General features: G+C 43.4%; 1 protein-coding gene across 4 annotated transcripts in view; it reads left to right on the top strand.

Annotated features, from left to right (window-relative positions):
• ABCC5 (ATP binding cassette subfamily C member 5) overlaps positions 1 to 24748 on the top strand; it is a 215036-nt gene that overhangs the window by 91466 nt on the left and 98822 nt on the right. For all 4 annotated transcript variants that reach the window (XM_077487701.1, XM_077487702.1, XM_077487704.1 and 1 more), the window contains 2 exons: positions 10814 to 10961; positions 19306 to 19454. In XM_077487701.1, coding sequence (XP_077343827.1) covers positions 10814 to 10961; positions 19306 to 19454 — 297 coding nt within the window. The remainder of the gene's footprint in view (positions 1 to 10813; positions 10962 to 19305; positions 19455 to 24748) is intronic.

The raw sequence follows: 24748 nt of genomic DNA, 5'->3' as shown, positions 1-24748 counted from the left end.
TTTTTTTGTTGTTTTTTGCGCTATTAACAAAGAGCGACAATGTTGAGAGAAATTTCTTTTTACTTTTTGCTATAAAAACATATAAAAAACATTTATTCATCAGTTTAAGCCGATATATTCTTCTACATATTTTTGGTAAAAAAAAATTATTTAAAAAAATAGCAATGGGTGTATATTAATTGCTTTGCGCAAAAGTTATCACGTCTACAAACTATGATATATATTTAGGGACTTTATTTTTTATTTTTATTAGTAATGGCGATGTGATGCTATTTTTAGCAGGACTGCAACATTGTGGCAGACAAATTTGACACTTGGGACCAGTGACGACATTACATTGATAAGTGCTATAAAAATGACACTGGCAGGGAAGGGGTTAACACTAGGGGGCGCTCAAGGGGTTAATTGTTCCCTGGGTATGTTCTAACTGTAGCGGGGATGGGCCACCAGGAACATGACAGATTACTGTTGCTGCTGACTGGTAACAGTAGATCTGTCATGTCTCCTGTCAGAACGGGGATCCACTTGTTTACATTGGCAGATATCCCTGTTCTGCCCTATACTAGGCAATTGCGGGTCACCGGCGCAGGCACGTTCCTGCAGCGTGGCACGAGAGCGCTCAGCCGCCCTTCCCGCGAACAGCTAAGGCAATTTGCGCGGGAAAGCAAACCTGCCACCATATAATGAAGCGGCTGGTCAGCAAGTGGTAAACAGTCTACTTTTTTTAGTACAATGCCTTAAAGGTTAAATACAGCATATCCTAACAATTTCTCTTATTTGGTCCTTTCTTGATCTGTCAAATATACAGCTAAATTTATTTTTTGGATACCTTGGCTAAGTGCAAAAACTACCTGATGATGATTCTGACAGAATCCTGTCAACTTTCTATGTCCACTATTATCTAATACATTGTTCTTAGCCATCTCTGAGGATGTTTGAACCCCTCCCCACTGTTGTAGAAAAGAGAAGTTGGGATGTTTGTAGTCCTGTCCTATAGTGAAGTCCAGGGCAATGGATAAGGGGATACTACCGGTCCTCCTGTACTGGGCCCAGGTAGCATGCTGAGTTAAATGTGGGAATGGAGGGTTATTAGCGTGGGGTGGGGGGGTTTGTTATTACTTGAACCAATCCTCTGTATGGCTCTCTGCAGCAGCTGAAAGCTGGCTTCTTCTCCTCTCCTTGGCTTTGGCTTTCAGCTTCTGCAGAGAAAGCCATACAGGGGCTTGATCCCACCACCACACTAATTACTCTACCTGTGCGCCATACGTTTTCCCCCTGCTACCCAGGGGGAAATATAGTTTGTCACATCACTTACCTGCAGTGAAGTATGCCCCACATTATGCCTATTTTCTTCCAGTCTCTGAAATTTTAGCATTGCAGTAGTTAACAGCTTTGGGTCTGCAAATATCTGTGCAGATGGTCCAATTAAGACACCCCCCCCCTCCTTCCGTCTCCTTTATTGAGAAGTTATTTGATACTGCTTTCAATAAAATCTGTGAATGGGGGAGAGAATCCTGTGACTGATCAAACTCTGCCCCCTATTCCAGATCAAGTTACAAGCAGTGTAATCAAAAGAACTTGTGTAAGTGGAGGAGGGGGTGTCTCCCTGTTGGGACGATCTGTGCTGCTGTTTTGTCTGAAGCCTAAAAGCTATTAACCATTGCAGCTTGCGAAGTTCAGAGGCAAGAAGACAACAGGCATCCCAGCAGTGAAGATTTCTCCAGGATCCAGTTGCCTTCTTTGCTTTCTTGTACATCACCGGACACGGAGCAGGCTATAAATCATGATCATCTAGGTCAGTGATGGCAAACCTTGGCACCCCAGATGTTTTGGAACTACATTTCCCATGATGCTCAACTATACTGCAGAGTGCCAGAGCATCATGGGAAATGTAGTTCCAAAACATCTGGAGTGCCAAGGTTCGCCATCACTGATCTAGGTTATGCACCACCTATAGGTGATTGGACACTGGAAAACAAAGATCAGAAGTTCTCCCCTACGTAACCCCTCCCACACAGAATGTACCTCAGTTTTTGTGCCGGTTTCTATGTTGCCAGGTTATCAAACTATTCCAGTTCGCATCAAGGGATTGGTGTTATTCAGATCCATTCCTACAGTCTCCGCTGTGATGAAAGAGAACAACATGCGGTGGAAAACATGTAATGCGATCATTCATTCTAAACGAAAAAACATAAGCCGCGCTTAAACAAAGAAAAATGTGATCAGCTACTTGTACAGTAGTATTAAGATATACACTATATAGGGTACAGTAGTATTAGGATATACACTATATAGGGTACAACAACCCTTTAAAAATGGGTGCGTAATATAGAACACATATGTATTAATGTTCCAGGTTCAAAACCTCACTGCTGTGATTCACTATATATAATAAGAATACATGACATAACTTATAAATACGAAAAATATATAAAACATCAACACCCAGTGTATAAACAATAAGTCCGTGTATAGAACGCCAAAATGATTGACGTAAGGCTGTAAATATAAAACCTCTAAAAAGAAAACATAATGTTCATGTAATCCAAACTGAGAAAAGTCGTGTTCAATCCACCACCAACATGTGTTGAGATTTGCTGCTTACCAGACGAATATGACCCCCCACTACAGAGGGTCACACAGAGCTCTATGAAATTGTGCACCACTTCCAGCCACGGGGGAGGGGATTCCACGATGTCCTCCTGACCTTGCTGCTTCAAAAGCTCTTGGGAAGAAAAGCTCGCTCCCGTATACTTGGCTCAAGGTCCAAAAGAAGGACTCAAAGGCAGGGGCATAGATGTGTAAAAGAAAATACGCCTTAAGTCTGTGGCGCCGGCCGGACGCACACGGACAGACCCGTTCTCCTGGAACCCGTCACAAACACGAGGTGATAAGTAGCGTACCGCTCAGCCCTACGCGTTACGCAACAAAATTGCGTCATCCAGTAATTTTGTTGCGAAACGCGTAGGGCTGAGCGGTACGCTACTTATCACCTCGTGTTTGTGACGGGTTCCAGGAGAACGGGTCTGTCCGTGTGCGTCCGGCCAGCGCCACGGACTTAAGGCGTATTTTCTTTTACACATCTATGCCCCTGCCTTTGAGTCCTTCTTTTGGACCTTGAGCCAAGTATACGGGAGCGAGCTTTTCTTCCCAAGAGCTTTTGAAGCAGCAAGGTCAGGAGGACATCGTGGAATCCCCTCCCCCGTGGCTGGAAGTGGTGCACAATTTCATAGAGCTCTGTGTGACCCTCTGTAGTGGGGGGTCATATTCGTCTGGTAAGCAGCAAATCTCAACACATGTTGGTGGTGGATTGAACACGACTTTTCTCAGTTTGGATTACATGAACATTATGTTTTCTTTTTAGAGGTTTTATATTTACAGCCTTACGTCAATCATTTTGGCGTTCTATACACGGACTTATTGTTTATACACTGGGTGTTGATGTTTTATATATTTTTCGTATTTATAAGTTATGTCATGTATTCTTATTATATATAGTGAATCACAGCAGTGAGGTTTTGAATCTGGAACATTAATACATATGTGTTCTATATTACGCACCCATTTTTAAAGGGTTGTTGTACCCTATATAGTGTATATCCTAATACTACTGTACCCTATATAGTGTATATCTTAATACTACTGTACAAGTAGCTGATCACATTTTTCTTTGTTTAAGCGCGGCTTATGTTTTTTCGTTTACCTATTTTGCTTGTATGTGATACAGTGAAGCCGCAGCTGAACACCTTTGATACTTTTCATTATTTAAGAAATTCACAATTATTTCACATACTTCACAATCTTTCACCTTAGCGCAGTTTGTTTCCCCCTTTTTTTTCTATATGATCATTCATTCTACACCAGGCACTGCATACACAGAACCCTGTGCAGTATTAACTGACCAAGGAGTTTCCAGCAGGGTGCTATACATGTCCAGGGCAGTGAAATCCAGTATAGGGGGATTAAGTTCCCTGAAGGTCCTATGACTGGGGCCACCTTAGGTGAGGATTGGGTCCAAAATCTTGCTAAAGATGGATCCTGTGGCATGAATGGTAACTGTCCCTGCAGCACTTGGCCTTGTTGTCTTTAACAATGCTGCCTATGGATAGGTGTCCTTTCCTCTTCTTACCACCACTTAATACCAAAGGGCATTGTTCCCACTGATCACCACAAATTAAGGTGTTTTTAATCAGGGGTTCCCTGAGACCTGAAAATTACTTTAAAGGTTCCCCTGTGGTAAAATAGTTGAGAGAGGCGGATTTTAAACTGTGCTGTGTTTTTTTTTTTTTTTTAACTTTTTTTTTTTTATTTCCACTCTGCCACCATAAGCAAGATGATAACATGCTGTTAGGCTCTCAGTTGTGTGTTTCAGTGCAAGTGTGCTGGCATGCACGGGACACTTTAATTGACAGCCATTTGTTCTTGATTCAAATCCACATAGTGGCAGAAGAAGGGAAAGGGATATAGTTGAGGCTTTTTTCTCTGTGAATCGGCAGAGACTCAGGGCAGGCTCTTCAATTTTTGGGATCCTTGTATAAAAGATGCATGAGTACACCTAATGGGGAAGGGCACTGGCTGCTGGGTTTACCTCTTAAAGCAGGAGCATCCTTAGAGGTGGAGATGTACCTAACCAACACGGGAGAAGTCAAAGATCACGGGCCACAGTTTTCTGTTGTTTGGGTTCGCAGCAAAATGTGGTGCGGGAAAGGTGCTTTCAGTTCACCTTTTCTGCACTGCAGAGTGCACTGTCATTGCGATCTGCTGTGGGTGCCAGTACATGGTTAATGGAACTCCAAATGCAGATAGCAAACAGTGTGCTTGCCTGCACCACATCATATGGTACTGCAGTACCATTTGATTTGATGCAACATTTTTGAATTGTAGTGCATGTAGTACTTTTTTGTGTGGTCTGGTGTGATTTGCATCTGTGATATACAAATGAATGGGCAGCAAAATTGCACCCCAGTGAATCACACAAGAACATTACCTCCTACCCCCTTTAGCCACAGAGGCAGCACCCAAGGGTATACATATGGCATGTCAGGCGTTGTGCTACCTGTCGTTGTTTGTGACCCATTCAAATGCATGGGGCCACTCGGCGAACGCCCCACTACCACGTTCTTTGCACGTGGTTGCAGCCTGCCAGTGCAGGGTCCAAGGGGTTAAAGCAGGTGGTGAGGAGGTGATACGCCTCCTCACCACTTAATTTAACCCCTTAATCACTGTACTTCACAAGGTTAAAGGGTGCTTGTAGAGCTGCCCTATAAACTCAAAACCCGAACTGAGCAGTGTGCACTAGTCTTTTCACTGATCCAAACGTCTTCCACTGGCTGGAGTCCAACCTATACAGAACAGTCTATAAGTGGGATGGTGATTCACACACAGGTAGCTGCAGCTCTCTAGATTTCCTCTAGTTGGCAGGAACAATACAAAAGAGGGTGTGTGAAATCTTTTTTTAAAGAGAAATGTAAAACGAGTTGCACTCACAATGCATATAAACCATATTCTCTCAATCTCATTCCAGCAGTCCAATCCGAATCAGAGGAACAGGCAACTGTACTGTGTGATCAGTTATGTGCCTCTAGATCAGAAGGATAAGTTTCATCCCGCAGCTACTGACCAGCAGAATGTGCGGGACTTACTGAGCATGTGCCTGGTGCCATGATAGATCTGCCCTCAAACATCCGGGAGACAATTGGAATCGGTGGCAAGACAGGAAGTAGGCACAGGTTGCCATGACCCTGTGGCGCTCATCATGCAGCCCATTCCTCACATGTGAGCTCTGCACCCTTCCTGGTGCCGCTTGGTCCTAGGCCAGATACAGAGAGGCGGTGTGTGGTCACTCCAGGGGTGCAGGACCCGCACTTAACTCTTCTGAAAATGGTGGATCGGTGAGCACTAGGCACGCTCTACCAGTCACCTGGCTGCGATCGACATGTTGCCAAGTAGTACACCTGTTTTGCTAATAGCATAAAGCCTAGTACACAGAAGGCCCAATGTCGAGTGGCATCGACTGGATTAATAGAAACTGGCCAGCATTCGGCCTGTGTATGACAGCCGGTTTGACAGAAGCCAACTATTTGGCCATGGGATCATAACCGAAAAAGGTCTACTGACTGGCTCCCACTCAACTCTCTCTTAACCAATAGCGCTGACTGTTGAGGGGCCATCGCCCTCTCAGAACACAATAGTATAGCAGGGAAGATTGCTGTACGAACATCGGTTTGCTAGTACATTGACTCTGACCTGAGCTGTTAGTTTTTTTTTCGTTCAACTCAGCGGGTTGACTAGTAGCGTGTGCAAGGCTTAAGTGTCCTCTCAGCTGATTTGGACTGCTCTTTTTGACAAAGTTCTTATTCTTAATGTCAGCAGGTTATAGGTCTAACACAAGGGAGTGAGGTGGGACCACAACAGGAAAGGACTCGTAAGTGTTGCTGTCAGGTCTGCAAGACTCGAGACGTTGACCCTTTGATGCAGTTTTTTTGCCTGTGGATCCCGAAGTTTTGGGAAATTTCCATTCACTGTTCTGGATTGTTGGCTTTTGGTTGCCTCTTGGATTCTGGTATATCTAATGATGCTGCTTTAGCAGGATTAGAGCATAAGCTTTCCAAGATGCTCGCTGATACTGGTCAAGTTTGTAAAGCTGCCTCCTCCTGTCTTTTCTACTGGTTTAGAGAAGGAAGGTCAGAATGAAACTCAGACGCAGAAGGCATCGTTTTTCTTTTGAAGTTTCTGTTTTCTGAGTCTGCATCATTAAAAGCCCATACCTGGGTTCCGGGTGTCCGCCACAAGTTGTCTCGTTATTTTCCTTACACCCCCACCTAGAAGTGGTGCTATATGCAGGTTGGACTTACCTGGACAGAGTTTTGTTCCTCCTACGAGGTTATGCAACTATACCCTATAGATGGGGAAATTTTACAATAAAATACAAGAGCTTACAATCTAATGAGGAGGAGCAAGTGGTACAAAAGGTTATAACTATGGGGTATGAGCTGATGGATGTGTTAAAATTTCAGCTGTTGGAGGTGTGATAGCCTTTCCTGGGGTGATGCGTTTTTCAGGGATCGTCTAAAGGTGGCCAGAGTAGGAGATGGCCTGACACATTAAGGTAGGGTAGTCCAGAGGATGGGAGAGGCTATGGATGTGTCCTGGAGACAAGCATGGAAGGAAAAGACCAGAGAGCTGGAGGTCTTAGAAGAAGCAGAGAGTATGGTTTGGCTGATATTAGTTTGGTGATGTAGTTAGGGCCAGAGTTGTGGATGACTTTGTATGTTGTAAGTATTTTTAGTTTATTTTGCTGGACAATCGGAAGCTTGTGGATGCATTGGCAGAGAGCAGTGGCAAACACTGGGCAGTTGGTAAGGTAGATGAGTTTGGCATTAGTATTCATAGGAAAGTAATTGCAATAGTCATAGCAAGAGGTAACAAGAGTGAGTAGCTTGGTGGTTTCATGAGTTATAAAGGGGCGAAATCTACAAGCTTTTGACGGCGATTGGATTATGTGGCATTATCTTTTTGTCTAGGTTCTAGCAAAGCTGAACAGGTTCTTTTTAAGCATCGGGGATCCATCAGGCGTTTTACAGTAGATGTCCTGCTAAAGATGACTTCTCTTTTATGTACCGTAAGTTTTTTCCTTTCATTACAGCTTCTTCCATGCCGTTTACGCTGGATTCAGGTGGTTGCCAAAGGCGTTTGAAGGCAAAAGCATTTAGGGGCAGTAGAAGAAAACGACATCCTGTGCGTTCAGGAGCAGCGGCTGTTGAGCTGTAAAAACATCTGACGCTGCTAAACTGCTAAACTTGACTTAACGTTGTTAAACCATGTCAAGCCTCCTTTTTTTTTTCTTTTTTTTTTTTAACATCAAAATCAATGGTTTCTTATGAGAGCCTATTGATTTGTTATTATCTCAAAAGAAACCCCATGCCAAAATGAAGAAAAGAAAAAAAAAATGGCATGAGGACCCCCCCCCTTCTGGTATGGATTTTAAGGGGAACTCCCCGCCAAAAAAACGGCATGGGGTCCATACCGGACCCTTATCTTAACATACAGGTCAGGAAGGGGGGGGGGGGGGATGCTTTGGGCCCCCATCCCAAAGCACTTTGTCCCCATGATGGGGACAAGGGCCTCTTCTTGACAACCCTGGCCGTTGGTTGTCGGGGTCTGCGGGTGGAGGAGTTATTGGAATCTGGAAGACCCCTTTGCCAATGGGGGCCCCTAGATCCTGGCCTCCCACCCTATGTGAAGGAGTATAAGGTACATTGTACCCCTACCCATTCACCCCAAAAAGTGTCAAAAATAAAAACAGCACACAGGTTTTTGACAAATTAAAGCAGCTCCACCATCTCTTCTCTCTCTAAATTCTTCTCCCTCTGGTGATTTCTCCATCCTCTGGTTCTTCTCCTCTCACTGCTGATGACTTATTCCACCGCCATTTCTCCTCTTTGCTGTCTTCTCCCTCTGCCGGCTCTCCTCTCTTCGCTTTCTTCTCCCTCTGCCGGCTCTCCTCTCTTCGCTGTCTTCTCCCTCTGCCGGCTCTCCTCTCCACTTTCTTCTCCCTCTGCCGGCTCTCCTCTCTTCGCTGTCTTCTCCCTCTGCCAGCTCTCCTCTTTGCTGTCTTCTCCCTCTGTACTTCCTCTGTTCTCTGTATGCTCTCTCCCGCTGTAATGCTAGGGCCACTTGGGGCCAATACTTATATAGCTATGGAAACGAGAACCTGGGTGGGTCTTTATGAGGCATGTGTGGCAACAGAACTTTTTTCATTTGTTTCTCTAGCTTGTTCTTGGAGATTTCCATTCACTTTTATCCACGATTTTACAAAAGTATAATCGCGCAATCAATTTTTTTTTTTTTTTTTTAAATTAACAAAAAATATATAGTATTGGAGCCTACACACATCACCTCTGGACATTTTTCTTGTGAAGGTTCCTTTTGTGCTCCTGCTCCACTCCTTGGCTCCCAGTAACTCAGCTCCCGTAACAGACACGTCGAGAAGCACTTTTGTTGCAATCTCACCACTTCATATTTAGCTCATATGTAAGTATGGATCTGGGGGGGGTTGTTGGCAGGCAGACTGACCCCCCACACTTTTTTTTTTTTTTTTTTTTACCATTTTGGCGCATGTTTCCTCCTCAAGATCCTCAGTGCACAAGTATGATCTGACGATTTCTTGTGTGACTTCTATTCAAATTAATGGGCTCTAGGAGGGAACCATTGATTTCAAATGGAGGCAGAGAAATGCCTCTAAAAGCTAGCATGGCCAAATGTGCATTAACCCCAATGCAAAAAGCTACTAAACACGTTTACAGCGGCTTTTTCCTGGCACTGGTAGTGGCTTTGCAGCTCGTTTTTTTTCTAACGCCTTGTGTGCATGAGCCCGAATGGTTGTGGTCACACCGGTTTGAGCCAGGAACTTGGTTTTTTGACATTATGAACATGTCAGACTCTCTTTGGTATTTTTCAGCTTGGCCATTTGCTTGTGCAAAGGCCAATTAACCACCCTTTACTGTGGCTGGCTTTACCTCTTAGCTAGAGTTTTAAAGGGTTTTATGATGTAATTATTTCCACATGCATGAGAGCCAGGAGGGCTGCCTCAAGGAAGGTTTTGCTCCAGGACCTGGAAATTATGTGACATGGTGTGAGGCTATTGAGTTTTCATCCTTGCAAATATGCTGTGGGCTCCACCCAGTTTGTAGTGAATATGAAATGGATCTCGACTACTACAAGATTCGACCTTAGCAAGTGTTTTCATAATTCTTTAAAAAAAAAAGTTTTTTCTTTTTTTTTGAAGATGTTTCACACATTATTTCTCTGGTCAGGTCACCTTTATCCCCACTGAATCTTCATTTGTGCTGTCAGTTACTAATACCACCTTTTGAGCCTATTTGGGACCTTCTGTTCTTTTTGACTATGGGAAAGGTGGTGATTGTTTGCTTGCTATTACTTTGAGGGGGGGTGTAAGGTTCAGAATTCTGCTTATTTTTTTCAAGGAATGTTTTCTGGTGTTCTACCATGACAAAGTTCTTCAGCCTCAGCTGTCATTTTTATGGCTGTTTTTTACATCTGGCCCACTGCATTTTTGTAACTTGTTTCCTGTGACAGTGCTTTCCACCAAGGGTATATGTGCCTTCATCAGACTTCATTGGCTCAGGTCTGTAAGGCTGCAACCTGGCGCTTTTTGATCACATCTTTGCTAGGTTTTTACAAGACAGATATTGTGGCAGCTGAAGATACTGATTTTGGCTGCTCTGTTTTGCAGTCTGCAGAATATTTTCCTTTGGTCTGACGGGGGTGTTTCCCTCTATTTGAATTGCTTTGGGACTTCCTAGATAGTCATGATTTATAGCCTGCTTTGTCTTCTGTAATGTACGATAAAAAAAAAACATTTTTTTGTACATGCCTGTAAAATCAGTTTCTTGGAAAAAGTCACAGGACACAGAGATCCCTTGATTATTGGTATGCATTTTTTTTTTTTTACTACAAACCTGAGGTACTTCCTTTGTGGGAGGGCTTATATGGAAGGACTTCCTGCCTTTGTTTTCCAGTGTCCAATCACCTATAGGTGGCACATAATCCAGATAGTCATGATTTATACCCTGCTCTATATCCTGTGATATACTCTTAAGAAATAGATTTTACAGGTAAGTACAAAAATCCAGTTATTGCCTGCACATTGTGTGACATACTTCATTAAAGGTAAGTCGCATCACTAAAGCTGTAAATATTTTTTTTTTTGCTAAATTTTAGCTTTATTGTAACAATTCAAAGCATGATTATCCTTTTTTTCGTTTTTAATTCACTGGTTTCTGTCTTACAGATGTTTGTGTCCAGACTTACAGCATATTTTAGACGGAAATGTGTGTCTGTCACAGATGAGCGTGTTCAAAAAATGAATGAAGTCCTAAATTACATCAAGTTTATAAAGATGTATGCTTGGGTGAAGGCATTCTCCCAAAGTGTTCAGAGTAAGTAATTTCTATGTGTAGAGGTTCAGGTCTTCGTGGTTCATAATTTATGATGAGTCTTCTAATTCTAATAATTAACACTGCAAGTGTAAATCCTTTTCAGTCTTGGTTCTCACGGAGCCATGTTATCACAAATTTTGCATGCATCTATATTTTTGCAAGCATTTGTAGCAATGTGTAGCAAAAATGTTTTATTTTGGGCAGGACTTTGTAAAATAAAAACAGCTGTGTTGCTACTACTGACAGACAGACGCATATCTGTGATTTTATCTATAGTCACAGTTCAAATCGAATGCATTTCACAATCGGACTGCATGTGAAAAACACTAATCGGGAATTCACTAATTCAATTGCCTCATGCTGATTCAGTGTCATTACTTGATTCTGCCAACACCTCTATTGTGTTTTCACTTCCTGTAATAGCATGACACTGCTGTTTGTTCTGCACTGAAAACAGCTAGCAAGGTTTTCATGCTGTGTGGGTAAGGTAATCTTCGATGTAGTAAAGTATTATTTATTTTTATTTTTTTATAAACAAGAAGCATGTTATACGTACCTGTTCTGTACAATGGTTTTGCACAGAGCAGCTCTGATCCTCCTCTTTGTGGGTCCCCTGCTGACTCTTCTGTCTCCTTCCCCCATCAAGTGCCCCCATAGCAAGCCAATGGCTCCCACTGCTGCATCTTTGTACAGTGAGGATTGAGCCGCTGCTCTCATGCACTAGATAAGATCGGGTCCACTTAAGTATGGGCCGGGAGCTGCTTTTAAAAGGTGTGTTTTTTTTTTTTTTTTTTACCTTAATGCATAGAATGTATTAAATCCACTTTAGGTAAAAGACAAAAGCCCAACTTTATAAACAGTTTTTAGGCATTTGGAAATGTTTCCCCCCCCCCCCCCCCCCTCCCCCCTCACCAAAAAAAGTTTTAACCCTGTGAATTCCACAGAACAGCCTGCCCGTGTCCATCAATGCTGCCAGCCCCATCAGAGTGCCGAGGAACATCACTGGAATGGCTTTCATTTCAATTGCTGTGTGTTCCCGCCGCTTGCCGTCACATAGAGTCCCGCCTTTTGGGGAAAACTTTGATGCACATCGTGGGATTGGATGGGTGCTCTGTCTATCAAAGTCCCGGCACCAGGAGGCGGGGCTGTATGGTGAATGACCAGATGTTCATTTAAGCCACTGGTCACACACTAACAACACTAATGGTTAGAGCCCTTAGAAGGCACTTTGGGTGCTTTTGCCCACCCTTTCGCTACAAGAGTTCATTGCAGGTTATTCTGCACCTGGGCTTTTGCATACTCCAAGACATGCTTACCCTTTCTCCACCGCTATACTCCATGAGTACCCCATTGGGGAATGCCCTCACTTGTTGCTCGAGTAGAGACCAATCAAAAGGGAGCCAAGTCATAACAGGTAAATCTACACTCTGGCAAAGGCCCATCCAACCCTAAACCTCGGAGTGATGATGCGTCCCTTGCACTGGAGGGGAACCGGTTTTATTTTTTTAATACCGTTCTTGGCATCCAATTCTAACAAGCAGCCCATTTGACTAAAGCAGAATTTTGCTGCATCTGTGTCAATTTCTTGTACAGATTGTGGCCTTAATACAGCCGTCTTTGTCTGGGCCTTAAAACCTCATTCCCAGTTCTCAACTGGAATCTGCTCCTAATATGCCAGTCCTATGATTGACGCTGCAGTCTGTCTCAAACAGACATCCATTGAAAATTTTCCTTCTTTCAATGATTCTGTGGATAGTTTTTCGAAGCTTATCAATTTTTCTTTCTTTAACCTAGCAGGCTCAGCCCTGCAACCAGTTCTTAATGTATTTTCTGTGTGCCAAAAACAGCATAACTACAGTGAGGGGAAAAAGTTTTTGATCCTTTGCTGTTTTTGGACATTTGCCCACTGACAACTGGTCAGTCTATACTTTTAATGGTAGGTTTATTTTACCAGTGAGAGACGGAATAAAAGCAAAAAAAATCCAGAAAAACGCATTTAAAAGTTATAAATTGATTTGCATTTAAATGAGTGAAATAAATATTTGACATCTTCGCAAAACATGACTTAATACTTGGTGGCAAAACCCCTGTTGGCAATCACAGAGGTCAGACGTTTCTTGTAGTTGGCCACCAGGCTTCCACACATCTCAGGAGGAATTTTGTCCCCCTCCTCTTTGCAGATCCTTTCCAAGTCATTAAGGTTTTGAGGCTGACGTTTGGTAATTCGAACCTTCAGCTCCCTCCACATATTTTTTTATGGGATCAAGATCTGGGACTGGCTAGGCCACTGTAGGACCTTTTGTGTGCTTCTTCTTGAGCCACTCCTTTTATTACCTTGTGTTTTGGGTCATTGTCCTATTGGAATGCCTATCCACGACCCATTTTCTATGCCTTGGCTGAGGGAAGTAGGTTCTCCCCCAAGAGTTGACGGTACACGGCCACATCCATCATCCTTTCTTTCAGTGAAGTTGTCCTGTCCCCTTAGCAGAGAAACAACCCCAAAGCATAATGTTTCCAACTCCCATGTTTGACGTTGGGGATGGAGTTGATGCCAAAGAGCTTGATTTTGGTATCCTCTGACCACAACACTTTCACTCAATTCTCCTCTGAATCATTCAGATGTTCATTAGCAGACTTCAGACGGGCCTGTACATGTGCTTTCTTGAGCAGGGGGACCTTGCCGGCACTGCAGGATTTTAGTCCTTCATGGTGTAGTGTGTTAACAATTGTTTTCTTGGTCACTATTGTCCCAACTGCCTTGAGATCATTGACCAGATTCTCCCATGTAGTTCTGAGCTGATTCCTCACTGTTCTCATCATTGACTCTCCATGTGGTGAGCTCTTGCATGGACCCCCAGACCAAGGGAGATTGACAGTTATTTTGTGTTCAGTTTGCAAATTATCACACCAACTGTTGTCACCCTCTCACCAAGCTGCTTGGCGATGGTATTGTAGGTCTACAATCTCTTGTCCCTGACATCCTTGGACAGTCAAGGCCATAGTGGAGAGATTGATCTGATTGCTTCTGTGGACAGGTTTTTTTTTTATACCAGTAATGAGCTGAGATTAGGAGCACTCCCTTTTTAAATGTGTGCTGCTAATCTCAGCTTGTTACCTGCATATAAGACACATGGGAGCTAAAAATCTTGCTGATTTGATAGGGGGCATATACTTATTTCGCTCATTAAAATGCAAATCTATTTATAACTTTTTTGAAATGTGCTTTTCTGGATATTTTTGTTCTGTCTCCCACTGTTAAAATAAATATTTTACTACCATTAAAATTACAGACTGATCATTTTTTTTGTCAGTGGGCAAAAGTACTAAATCAGCAGGGTTTTCAAATTCTTTTTTCCCCTCACTGTAGAAGAATGAAATACCGACATGATGCTGTATTTCAGGACCATGCTGTTGAACAATTACAGCAATTACCTTCTGCTTTACCTTTCTGTGTGGATGCCCTAAAACATGTCGTCATAACACAAATTTCCAGAATGGCTCCATTTTAAGTTCTTATGCCCAGAATCTTATGGCTAAAAGCTTAGACAGGTGAAACTGCCTGCAAAAGGCTCCTCACGCACATGCTCTGCTCTTCCAAGGAAGATGTCTGTCTGGTGAAGAGTACAAAATACTAGAGTTTAAAACTCTACCACCTTGTAATTTACTTCTTTCAATTTGGCCTACAACTGCCTGAATACAGACAGACTTACAGAATGCCCTAAACTATCTCTTGTCCCTGGGAGTCATTGTGCCAGTACCACCACAACATAATTTCAAAGTATTCTATTCAAACCCCTTCATAATACCAAATCCCAATGGGGATATCTACCTTTTTTGTGGACTTCAAATTATTTAACAAATTTCTTTTAATTTCCAAAATTTTGAATGGAAGTTTAGTAATTGCCTCTGAGACCATGGGAAATCTTGGCATCCATGGACATCTTCCAGTTTAACTCACTGCCTTTTGGCCTGTCCTCTGCTTCTGGAGTGTTCACAATGGTTGTGACACCCTGCCACCCCCTTTTAGAACTCAGGCTACCTTCTCCTGAAGGATTCATGCCTCTTACAGCTCTTACAAATTGTGCACAAGACAGTTCAGCTGCTCCAGGCTTTTGACTGGGAGATCAATTTCTACTCTCCAGCCTTTGCTTAACCTGGAATTTTTTGGGGTCTGATCCTAGACACATCTCAAGCAAGTCTTAATTCCAGAATTTAAGAGAAGTCCCACAATGAGATTCGCCTTGAACGCTCTAGGCCTGATTGTTGCCTTTTTCGAGGCAGTACCTTTTGCGAAATTCCATTCAAGAACTCTCCAACAGAACATTTTGTCAGCATTGCAAGAGTGCCCACTCCACCAAACCTGTGGTAGTTTCCTGTTTTTTTTTTTTTTTTTTGTTTTTTGGCAGCAAGTCTGTAGCCCATCTGTAGAAGTCCACCTGATGTAACCTGTGCAATGTTATACAATCTATTATAGCCTATATAATTGCATACGTGTATTAATTGCCTATCCCTATAAATTAGCTAGTATATGAGTCTGATGAGCACAATGATATAACAAATGCATCTGCTTAGTAAACAAGTTACATTTATTTCCCTTGAAAACAGGAATATACTATACTATATCTACAACATATAACCGCAATCAAACATATAATACAAGAATATACTTGTCACATCGTCTAAAATGGACTCCTTTCTGCTTGTCTCAAGATGTTGAAAGAGCTCTGGGCTGCATGGTTTAGAAATTTGGGAAAAAAATACTGCGCTAAAGAAATCTCTCAACAATCAGTCTAGATATCTAAAGGCTGGGATTGATAGGATGTGATACACACCTATAAAGCATATAAGTCAGGAATTTCAACCGCGCTCACAATTACAAAAATATATCTAAAACCTATAACAGAATAATATGTATACACTATAACTAGTCAAAAGTTATAATACAAAAACCCAACTAAGTGAATAATAAAAATATACTCTATAACTCATACAATAATCAAGTGTACAAAAAAAAAATATATATATATATATATATAAAGTGCTGAAAAATTATATATAAGCAACAGTTCCTCATAAATACGTAGTCATGAGCATACAGTGTTAAAGTGCAAAGAATTTTTGTGAACAATCAGAAATATTATGAAGAGTGCTCAAAAATTATATATAAGAAAACAGTTCTTCATCAAGATGTAATCGTGGGCATAACAGTCCAATAATCATAAGTGTTTCTTCTCAAGAAATCCTATGCGGGTGCAAGAGAATTTCCTTCACCAACACCGTGCTGATAAATGGTAAAAATGCGCGCTTACCAAATCCCAGAATCAGGCATTTGATATCAGAAATCTTAGGGGTCATCACACAGGGACATCACCTCGTTTTCACGTGGTTGGACCATTCATTAAAAGCAAGCAAAAACTCCCATAGCGTAAAACCGTAAACCAAAATCTTTTATTCCATAATAAAAAACACACTCACAAACATAAAGGTCAAATCAGCGTTAAGAAAAGCCGGCCGGCAAAGCGAACGCCCAAATGTCACGTGATTTGCGTCAAGCACGTCAAGACCACCCTACGTACGTTTTGCCATATGTGGCATCGTCTGAAACGAAACGTACGTAGGGTGGTCTTGACGTGCTTGACGCAAATCACGTGACATTTGGACGTTCGCTTTGCCGGCCGGCTTTTCTTAACGCTGATTTGACCTTTGTGAGTGTGTTTTTTATTATGGAATAAAAGATTTTGGTTTACGGTTTTACGCTATGGGAGTTTTTGCTTGCCCTGCATGGTTTAGGCCTGAGCCAGCTCCTAGAGCAAGGTTTCGAGATGGCAGAGCCACCAGGCTTCAGGCAAAGACCTGCAGCAACGGAGAAGGAGCAGAGAGCTCTTTGCCTGTGTGTGCTCTTTTCAATCACACCTCATCCAAACATTCTCGCCCAGTTGTAGCCACTCCCACTTGCCTCCTCCCCATAGACATTGCCAAGAGGATTCCCAATATCTCTTCATTCTCCAGGAAGCATGCTGTATTGACCACTAGGGGCAGCGTTTGTCCATGAATCATCTCTGTTAGCCCTGGGCCATCTTATCTAGCTTTTATTCTCTTTGAAGCTTGTAATCACACATATCACAGCAGGTGAGCTTGAGCCAAGCCATTGTTCTAATCTTGGGCCCCCCTGGCTGTATCAACCAGAAGTATGCTATTAAACCATGTTGCTATCCAACACTACCACATGGTCTTCTTTTAATACTTTCTCCAAATTTTACCAGGTGAATGTCTAATGTTCTATGGATGCAGATTTTTATCTGCAAGGTTCTTGCAGCGGAACACTGAACTTGGGTCTTTGAACCCTGTAGTGTTTTGGGGGCCTGTTGGCACAGTTCTGTTTGCCTAGTTGTTGCCCACCCTATGTTTTTGCTGCTTGGGGACATTCCATGGGGCATAAATATATTACCTGTTTCTTGTAGTGTACATTGAAAATAACTTGCCTGAAGTGACTATGAGCTTATAGAAGGAATGCAGGACTGTAAGGCATATAATCCTGGCAGCAAAAGGGTTAAAGCCGAACAAGGCAGATCGCATCATATGCCTGATGAAGGTGTCCTACGTGGCCTTGAAATGGCACAGGTTATTTCTGTGTTGCTATTGCTTTAATACATTTTTGGACACTGTTTTGTAGATCTGCGGTGCGCTGACCTGGCCAGACACATTTAATGCAGCTTGGTAATCATTAATGCAATCCATATTTTTTAAATGTAAAAAGTACCTGCATTTGCCTGGGTGTTTGGCTTTTGCAGTCTACTGTACAGGAGGGCTCAGAGGGGGAGATAGCAGCAGACAAAATGAACCAGTCAGAGGTACTGCAGTGCAAGGAGCATGCTGATAGGATTTGGAACCCAAGAAAATGGCTCAGTTTGTTGCTTCTTACTGTAAAGTCATAGGTTAGGGTTAAGAAGGAGACCTATAAGTGAAGCTGCAGCAAAGAAAGATCAGCTTATCTCTCCTACCAGTCAGGACTGTGTATTGTGGCAGAGTGATGTAAATATCTAGTTTTGTACACATCCAAATGCGACGCTATAGGAATTTATGGGGCAATATGCATTCGCGTTCACAAATGAAAATGTTAAGCGCGATGTACAAAAAAGTAGAACACCGCTGCATCTGGAGCTGGACATACGTGTAGATTTTAAGTGTGTAGATGCAAGTGCTCTTAAAGTCAGTAAAGATAACTTCATTGCACACTCACATTGGCCCCTACCCTCAAGGAGCCCACAATCCAAGGTCCCCATTCATATACTAGGGCCAATTTTTGGACAGAAGCCATTTAACCTACCTGCATGTCTTTGGAGTGTGGGAGAAAACCAGAGTATCCGGAGGAAACCCACGCAGGCACAGGGAGAACAACATGCAAACTCCAGGCAGGTAGTGTCATGTTTGGGATTTGAACCAGTGACCCTTTTTACTGCTAGGTGAGAGTGCTAACCACTACACCACTGTGCCGCCCTTCATCTTTTTAGGAGCATGTTAAATGTTATACCCATGCCCCCAGAGCTCCCCTCTCTGACAGTGGGTGGGGGATCTTCTTCTGTACCTGATGTCACTTTTTGAAAACAGCGTGGCTGTGCAGGGCCCTGCCCACACAGCCATGTCATTCATTCACAGAAGTACCATCTTCCACCACTGCAGACATACTTGTAGTTTGAATGGGCTGTGAGCAAGCTGCTTGGCACACTTGTTTAGTTTGTTCATTCCTTCTCTAGCTCATACAGCATTACAGACACAAAACTAGAGCAAGACAGTGCACTTGGATCTGCTGATATAAATACACACATTTTTTACTTACAAAAAATTAGCATTTTTTTAAATGTGAGCTTGAACTTTAAAATAATTGTATTCATTTAAACGTAAGTACTTTAGATGTGAATTTGACGGAGGCCCTTTGGCTAGCTCTGCCAGTAAGAACCTGTTTTTTGCTGAAGATGCCCATATGCCTGTGTAAATGAGCCCATAAAATGAGCATTTCCTCAGTCTCCCCTCTCCCACTTTGTAGCAAGTCTTAAGGTGAGGCTGCAGCAGGATGCTGGCGTGTGCCTGGCATTTGCGAACATAAGCCAGATACTGCACAAACACCGGGATTTTCAGTCAGCATTTTGATCCAGCAAGCAGATGCTGACCCCGAATTATGCTTTGAATAGAATTTGTCAGCAATGTCAGAGTACTATTATCTTCGTGAATGGTAAACATCCTGCAAGTTTTGTACTTGGCGTTGACGCAATAAACATTTTTACAAACTCAAGATTAGTCATAATGTAACCTTGTTGTCTGCTAACGAGTATTTGCTTTATTGCAGAAATCCGAGAAACTGAGAGGAGAATTCTTGAGAGAGGTGGATATTTTCAGAGTATCACTGTAGGAGTAGCACCCATTGTGGTCGTCATTGCCAGTGTGCTGACCTTTTCTGTGCATATGATGCTTGGATATGATCTTACTGCTGCCCAGGTAAATGCAAATCTTAGCAACCATACAACTCTCAAAAGATCTTTTAATATGTAAACAAATACTAAAGCTTTATTTGCGTACACAGCAAGTTTGCTTGGTTACCCAGAGTCAGATCTAAGTAGGAGTCAGATCTAGTAGCAGGATGATTAAGAGCAGGCAGAACCCATGTTTTCCAGGCTTTCCTTGGCCTGTGCTGCGCTATCAAGCGGTGGAAACGCTTAACCACTTCGCGTCTGGGGGAATTTTGTTTTTTTTCCCAGATGCACATTGAGGCCTCATGCACACTGGACGTTAAAATAATTTTATAAAAACGCCAGTAGCTTTGCAGTGAGTTTTTCAAAGTTTTTGCAATAGCGTTTTTAAGTGTTTTATTTGTGTTTATTTAGCATTTTCCGTGTTGGCATTTTTGAGCTTTTTTTTAAAAAAAAAAATTTTTCCCACTCAAACATCAAAGCTGGTGAGCAGCGTTTTTGAGGGTTTATCAACGTTTTTTGATGTTGGAGCATTTTTACAGCTGAAAATTCCTCTCAGAAACCACTATTATTTATTTTTTAAACCCAAAAAAGTCTCAGCCAAAAACTAACAACCTATGTGTGCATGGACACATAACATGATAGGGAGTTTGACTGCAGAAAAAAAAGCCTGAAGCCAAAAACGGCTGCTGTAAAAACATTCAAAAATGTCCATTGTGCATGAGGCCTAAATGTTTTTCCTTATTACTTTTTAACTGGTGTTATACACAATTCATATACTCCTTCCTGCATATCCAGCATTGCCCTGCTATGATTCATGAAGACTGGCCCCCTGATGCGCACAACCATTTCCACTCTCCTCAGGCTGCTGTATGGTACCTGAAGGATCCAGGGGTATGGGATGTGTGTATACCATGAGGGTTCAGAGCAGAAAAAAAAACGATTTTCTACCAGGGGAGAAGGGTGGTTAAGTGGTTAGCTGGACTGAAAAAAAAAAAAAAAAAAGTTAAACGCATAAAACTTTTTTTTGCCTCTTTTGCAGAGGAATGGAAAAGAGAAATTATGCCTATTGCAGTTAGTGAATAAAGGTTAAAAATTGTATTTTAAATTTTACAAAACAAAAGCTGGTTTGTTACTAATCATAATGCTACACAATTGTTTAATCATTCCCTTATAACTGTGTTCCTTGCCCAAACAAGCAAGGAATATATACTACTACTACTGATATACTACCACTAAACTAATCTTACTGTTCACAGTAATGTAAACTCTGATCCATTGTACATGAAAGCTGGCCGTCATCTGAAATTTTTTTTTTTGCTGCGGCTGTGAGCTTGTTTTGTGCTAGTGTCTTGAGGTGATGGACCCTTTACCCTTCATTGAGAAAATCACCTCTCACTTACTAGTTTTATTTTTATCTTCAGATTCAAGCCCTCACTGTCTTCTAATGCCAGTATACAGTACAATTACAAGCAGTGTATTTGGATTGGCGTAAAGTCTTGGGAGCCGTGCCCAGTCTCCATGCGGTGGGGAGCCTGTCTTACTTTGAGCACTTGGTCTTGCATGGGTGGTCACCTTAGCACCTGTGCAATGTGTAGAGTCAGCCGCAGGGTGCTGTACAGGTCCAGGTCTGTACTCCATCCCTGTAGACCTCTTCAGGGGTATATCCACCATGATGGGTGAAACCTGTACTTTATACACAGTCTAGAATTGTGGATAGCTGAGACAAGGTCATCCTGTATCGCATTGCTGTGACCATTACTGTAATACCAGGGCTATGTTTGGAATGTTTTCAACTCGCTGTGTAAATGTTTCAAACTTGGTGTTAAAATTCAACACACCACTGGTTGCACACTTTACCACCACTTCTGGCTAGGGGATTTGTTACAGGTTGGTGTACACCTAGGATACCACATAATTGTTCTTGATACATGTACCCTATATTTTGCTCCCTGTTCCATAGGTAACCTACAGGGGAATACACTTGTAGCTATGGTAGAGAGACCATGTTAAAGGGAGTCAGTGCAAAATCACAGGCTAACATTTGCTCTCTTGAAGGCCTGCTAAACACTAAACTTTAGAGTGACGATGCTTCCCTTGCACCAGAGCAAGTGCTAGCTCTAACACTGGTCTTCCAATTCTGATTTTAGCCCTATTTCTGGCATACAACAAACATCCTATTTGACTAAAACCCATTCCCTGCATCTTTTGTTGCATTTCCTTGAATGGATTACAGCTATGTTTGTCCAGGGCTCAAAAATACCATGCCTGTTTTACTCCATTTTCTTAGCTATAGTTGGATCCTGATGTCAGTTCTAGTTAAAGCAGACATGGAAGAGAATAATGAAGCCACGTTAGTGGAAGCTGTAAAAGATTTTTCTTTCGTTCATTGACGCAAACAGCTCCTTTTAATTCGTGACCTTAGGGTTATCACGCCACCTTCAGGAGAGGACTAGGCAGAACATCTAAAACATGTAAAAACAGCAACACTGCACAGCACCGCCCAGGGGGCGGTCCCTCTGGCTATAACACCTCATCTTGTCATCTACAATCAACAGCCAGGCTGGGTGACAGGCTGGATAATATAGATCCTTGTAGTCTCCCCAGCCTGGCCATCAAGCGTAAGCAGACCCTAGCTACATGCTGGGTCGGCCATGACACGCCAATTCTGCTCATGGGGTGGCCGGTGAGTTATATGCTCTGGGGCACACACATTACCGGGCTACTGCTGTCCGTGTCACAGTGGGCCTTAGCCAGCAGCCACACCCCATACTGCTCGGGTGATGGGTCTGTGGTGGAATGCGTCCAGCAATACTAACAGGAGGGATAAGTACGTCTCTCCCTACCTCGACAGGATGGAGCAGCTGGGCATTCCCTGGGAGGACGACTAGGGGGTCTTTCACTCTTCCTTTCCTCTCTCCCTATCACTCATTCCCTCCTCCCCCTGCTGGGGCCACTATGTGACTTGGCATGAGTGCGGTGTATGTACCTGGCCGGAGGTTCTGCAGGTGGTCTCCGGGCTTTGGCGGGGGTCTGCGCTGGCTGTTGGTGTCCGTTTTTTTCTTTACCGCCTTTTTATTCTTCTGTGAGGTGCTTGGGCTATTTTGCATGAGGAGAGGCGGCCGCCATTTTCCTGTAGTCTTATGCATTGTATGTGCTGTCAACCTTTTCTAGAATGTTTGGTGGCCATTTTCTTTGTGATTTATATTTTTTTTTTTCTATGACAGCCAGCGCCCATTTTCTTGTTGCATCAGCACATTTTTACCTCTAGTGCTGGGTCTCTGTACCTCAGAACAGCGCAGTTTACACTCTGAGCACTTTATGACTGAAACAGGGCATAGTGGTCAGCGGCAGCGCAGCACTTAGTCGGGGAGGGGCCCCTCAGTCTGTAAGAAGCTAGGAAGGTGATATTTGTGTACCTTGCCTTAAGTCCCTAAGTTGTGGCAGGCGAGTGAGGGTCAGCATGGTGTCAGAAGCTGGCACTTCTTCCCCAGACATCCCTGCTATTGCAACTGGCTCACCTGCAAAAAATGCGGTGCCTATGGTTGCTTTGTCGGCGGTCCTGGAGTCCTTTGTTGCCAGGATGGAAGTGGTGTGTGGGCGCAAGGGGGGGTTAATAAAAGCCGCCCCCCGGTCTTCTTAGTGGTGCTCTGACTCCTGTTCCGCGTTGACTGGCGGCCCGTGTCAGATTATGCAGACCAGGACTGTTTGGACAGTAAGAATGACTTCGTGTCTGGGTTAGCGCAGGATAAAGCGCTAGTAGGAGCACTTATCACTGCAGTGCGCAGTACCCTGAAGATACATAATGCAGCAGGAACCTCTGCTGAGGTAACGATCCGTTTTGGGTCATGCAAACCAGCCCGCATGCCTAAGGTGTTTCTGTATTTGACTTATTTTGATAAGTTCATCTACAAGGAATGGGGAAGCCCGCAAAGGGCCTTTTCAGTCCCAAGAAGAATGGCGGTGCGTTACCCCTTTGAGGCGAGCCTCATGGAAAAAATGGGCATCTCCCCCCGGTCGTTGAAAAAGGTCAAATAAAGTAACCACGATTCTGGTAGAAGACTCCTGCCTTCAAGGACCCTGCCAACAGGAGGGCCGAGGCAGTGGCCCGGTCCATGTTTACGGTGGTGGGGTCAGCGTTACGACCTGTGCTAGCCACGGCCTTGTTGTCGCATACAATTACTGAATGGGTAAAAGTTGTTGCATTGTGAATTGGAGAAGCAACAGTCTTCCCCGGTCTGCGTTGAACTAGCAGATCAGTTAGTGCATGGCCTTAAGTATGTCTGTGTTGCGGCCCTGGATACGGTCCCCCTGCTCTCTAGAACATCAGTATTAGTGGTGCTACGGCGCCTGATTTGGCTGAAATGCTATTCTGTGGACCAGGCATCTAAAAAAGCACTGGCAGATTTTCCCTTCCAAGGTGTGAGGGTATTTGCAGCTTCACTGTATGACATTATTAAAAATGTTACCGGTAGGAAGAGCACATTGCTCACACAGTCCAGGAAGGGTAAGGGCCCTCTTTTTCCGCTCAAAAACAGTTTTCACCTGCCCAAGTCGGCAGGTAAGCTTTCCCAGTCCGACAAGGTGCCTGCTGAAGGACAGAAGCATCCCTGGTTTCGCAAGCCAAACAAGTCTGCAAGCAAAAATGTTAGCACATGAAGGTTTCCCCCCGCCCAACTCTTGGGTGGGAGGTTGTCTTCAGGAGTTTGCAGCTTGGTGGACCTCCCTACTGTCCGACCAATGGGTTTGCGAACTTGTTTCATCGGGATAAAAGATAGTTCGTTTGTTTCTTGTCCACCAAGCAGATTTTTTTTTCCCTCCAACCTACCTCTACTTCCAGCTCGTTGGGAAGCCCTGTTTGGGGCAGTACGGTACCTGCTGCTGTGCGGGTGATAGTACCTGTACCAACACTGGAAATGTTTCAGGTATTCTACTCCAATCTGTAGTCCCCAACAGCTTTGTGAAAATGCAGAGGTTCAGGATGGAATCAGTTCGCTCTGTGGTCGCTGCACTCCATCAGGGGGACTTCCTGGCATCCCTGGATATCCAGGACGCGTATTTACATGTGCCCATATGCCTCAGACATCAGATTTCTGTGATTTGCAGTCGGGGGAAGAGCAGTACCAGTTTGTGGCTCACCCTTTTGGCCTGGTTTCAGCACCCTGAGTCTTTACCAAAGTGTTAGCTCCAATTCTGGCGCTGTTAAGGCAACGTGGAATCGCAATCATGGGTTACCTAGACGGCGACTTTCGGGGGGGCAGCTTCTGCCTCAGTTAAGGAAGGATGTAGTGATCACCATGCAGACTCTCCGGGAGTTTGGTT

The sequence above is a fragment of the Lithobates pipiens genome, unplaced genomic scaffold (assembly GCF_037356315.1).
Source record: "Lithobates pipiens isolate NorthernLeopardFrog02 unplaced genomic scaffold, aLitPip1_a1.2 Scaffold_18, whole genome shotgun sequence".
NCBI lineage: Eukaryota > Metazoa > Chordata > Amphibia > Anura > Ranidae > Lithobates > Lithobates pipiens.
The sequence above is the reverse complement of the archived record's forward strand: the minus strand, read 5'-3'. Positions and strand labels throughout refer to the sequence as shown.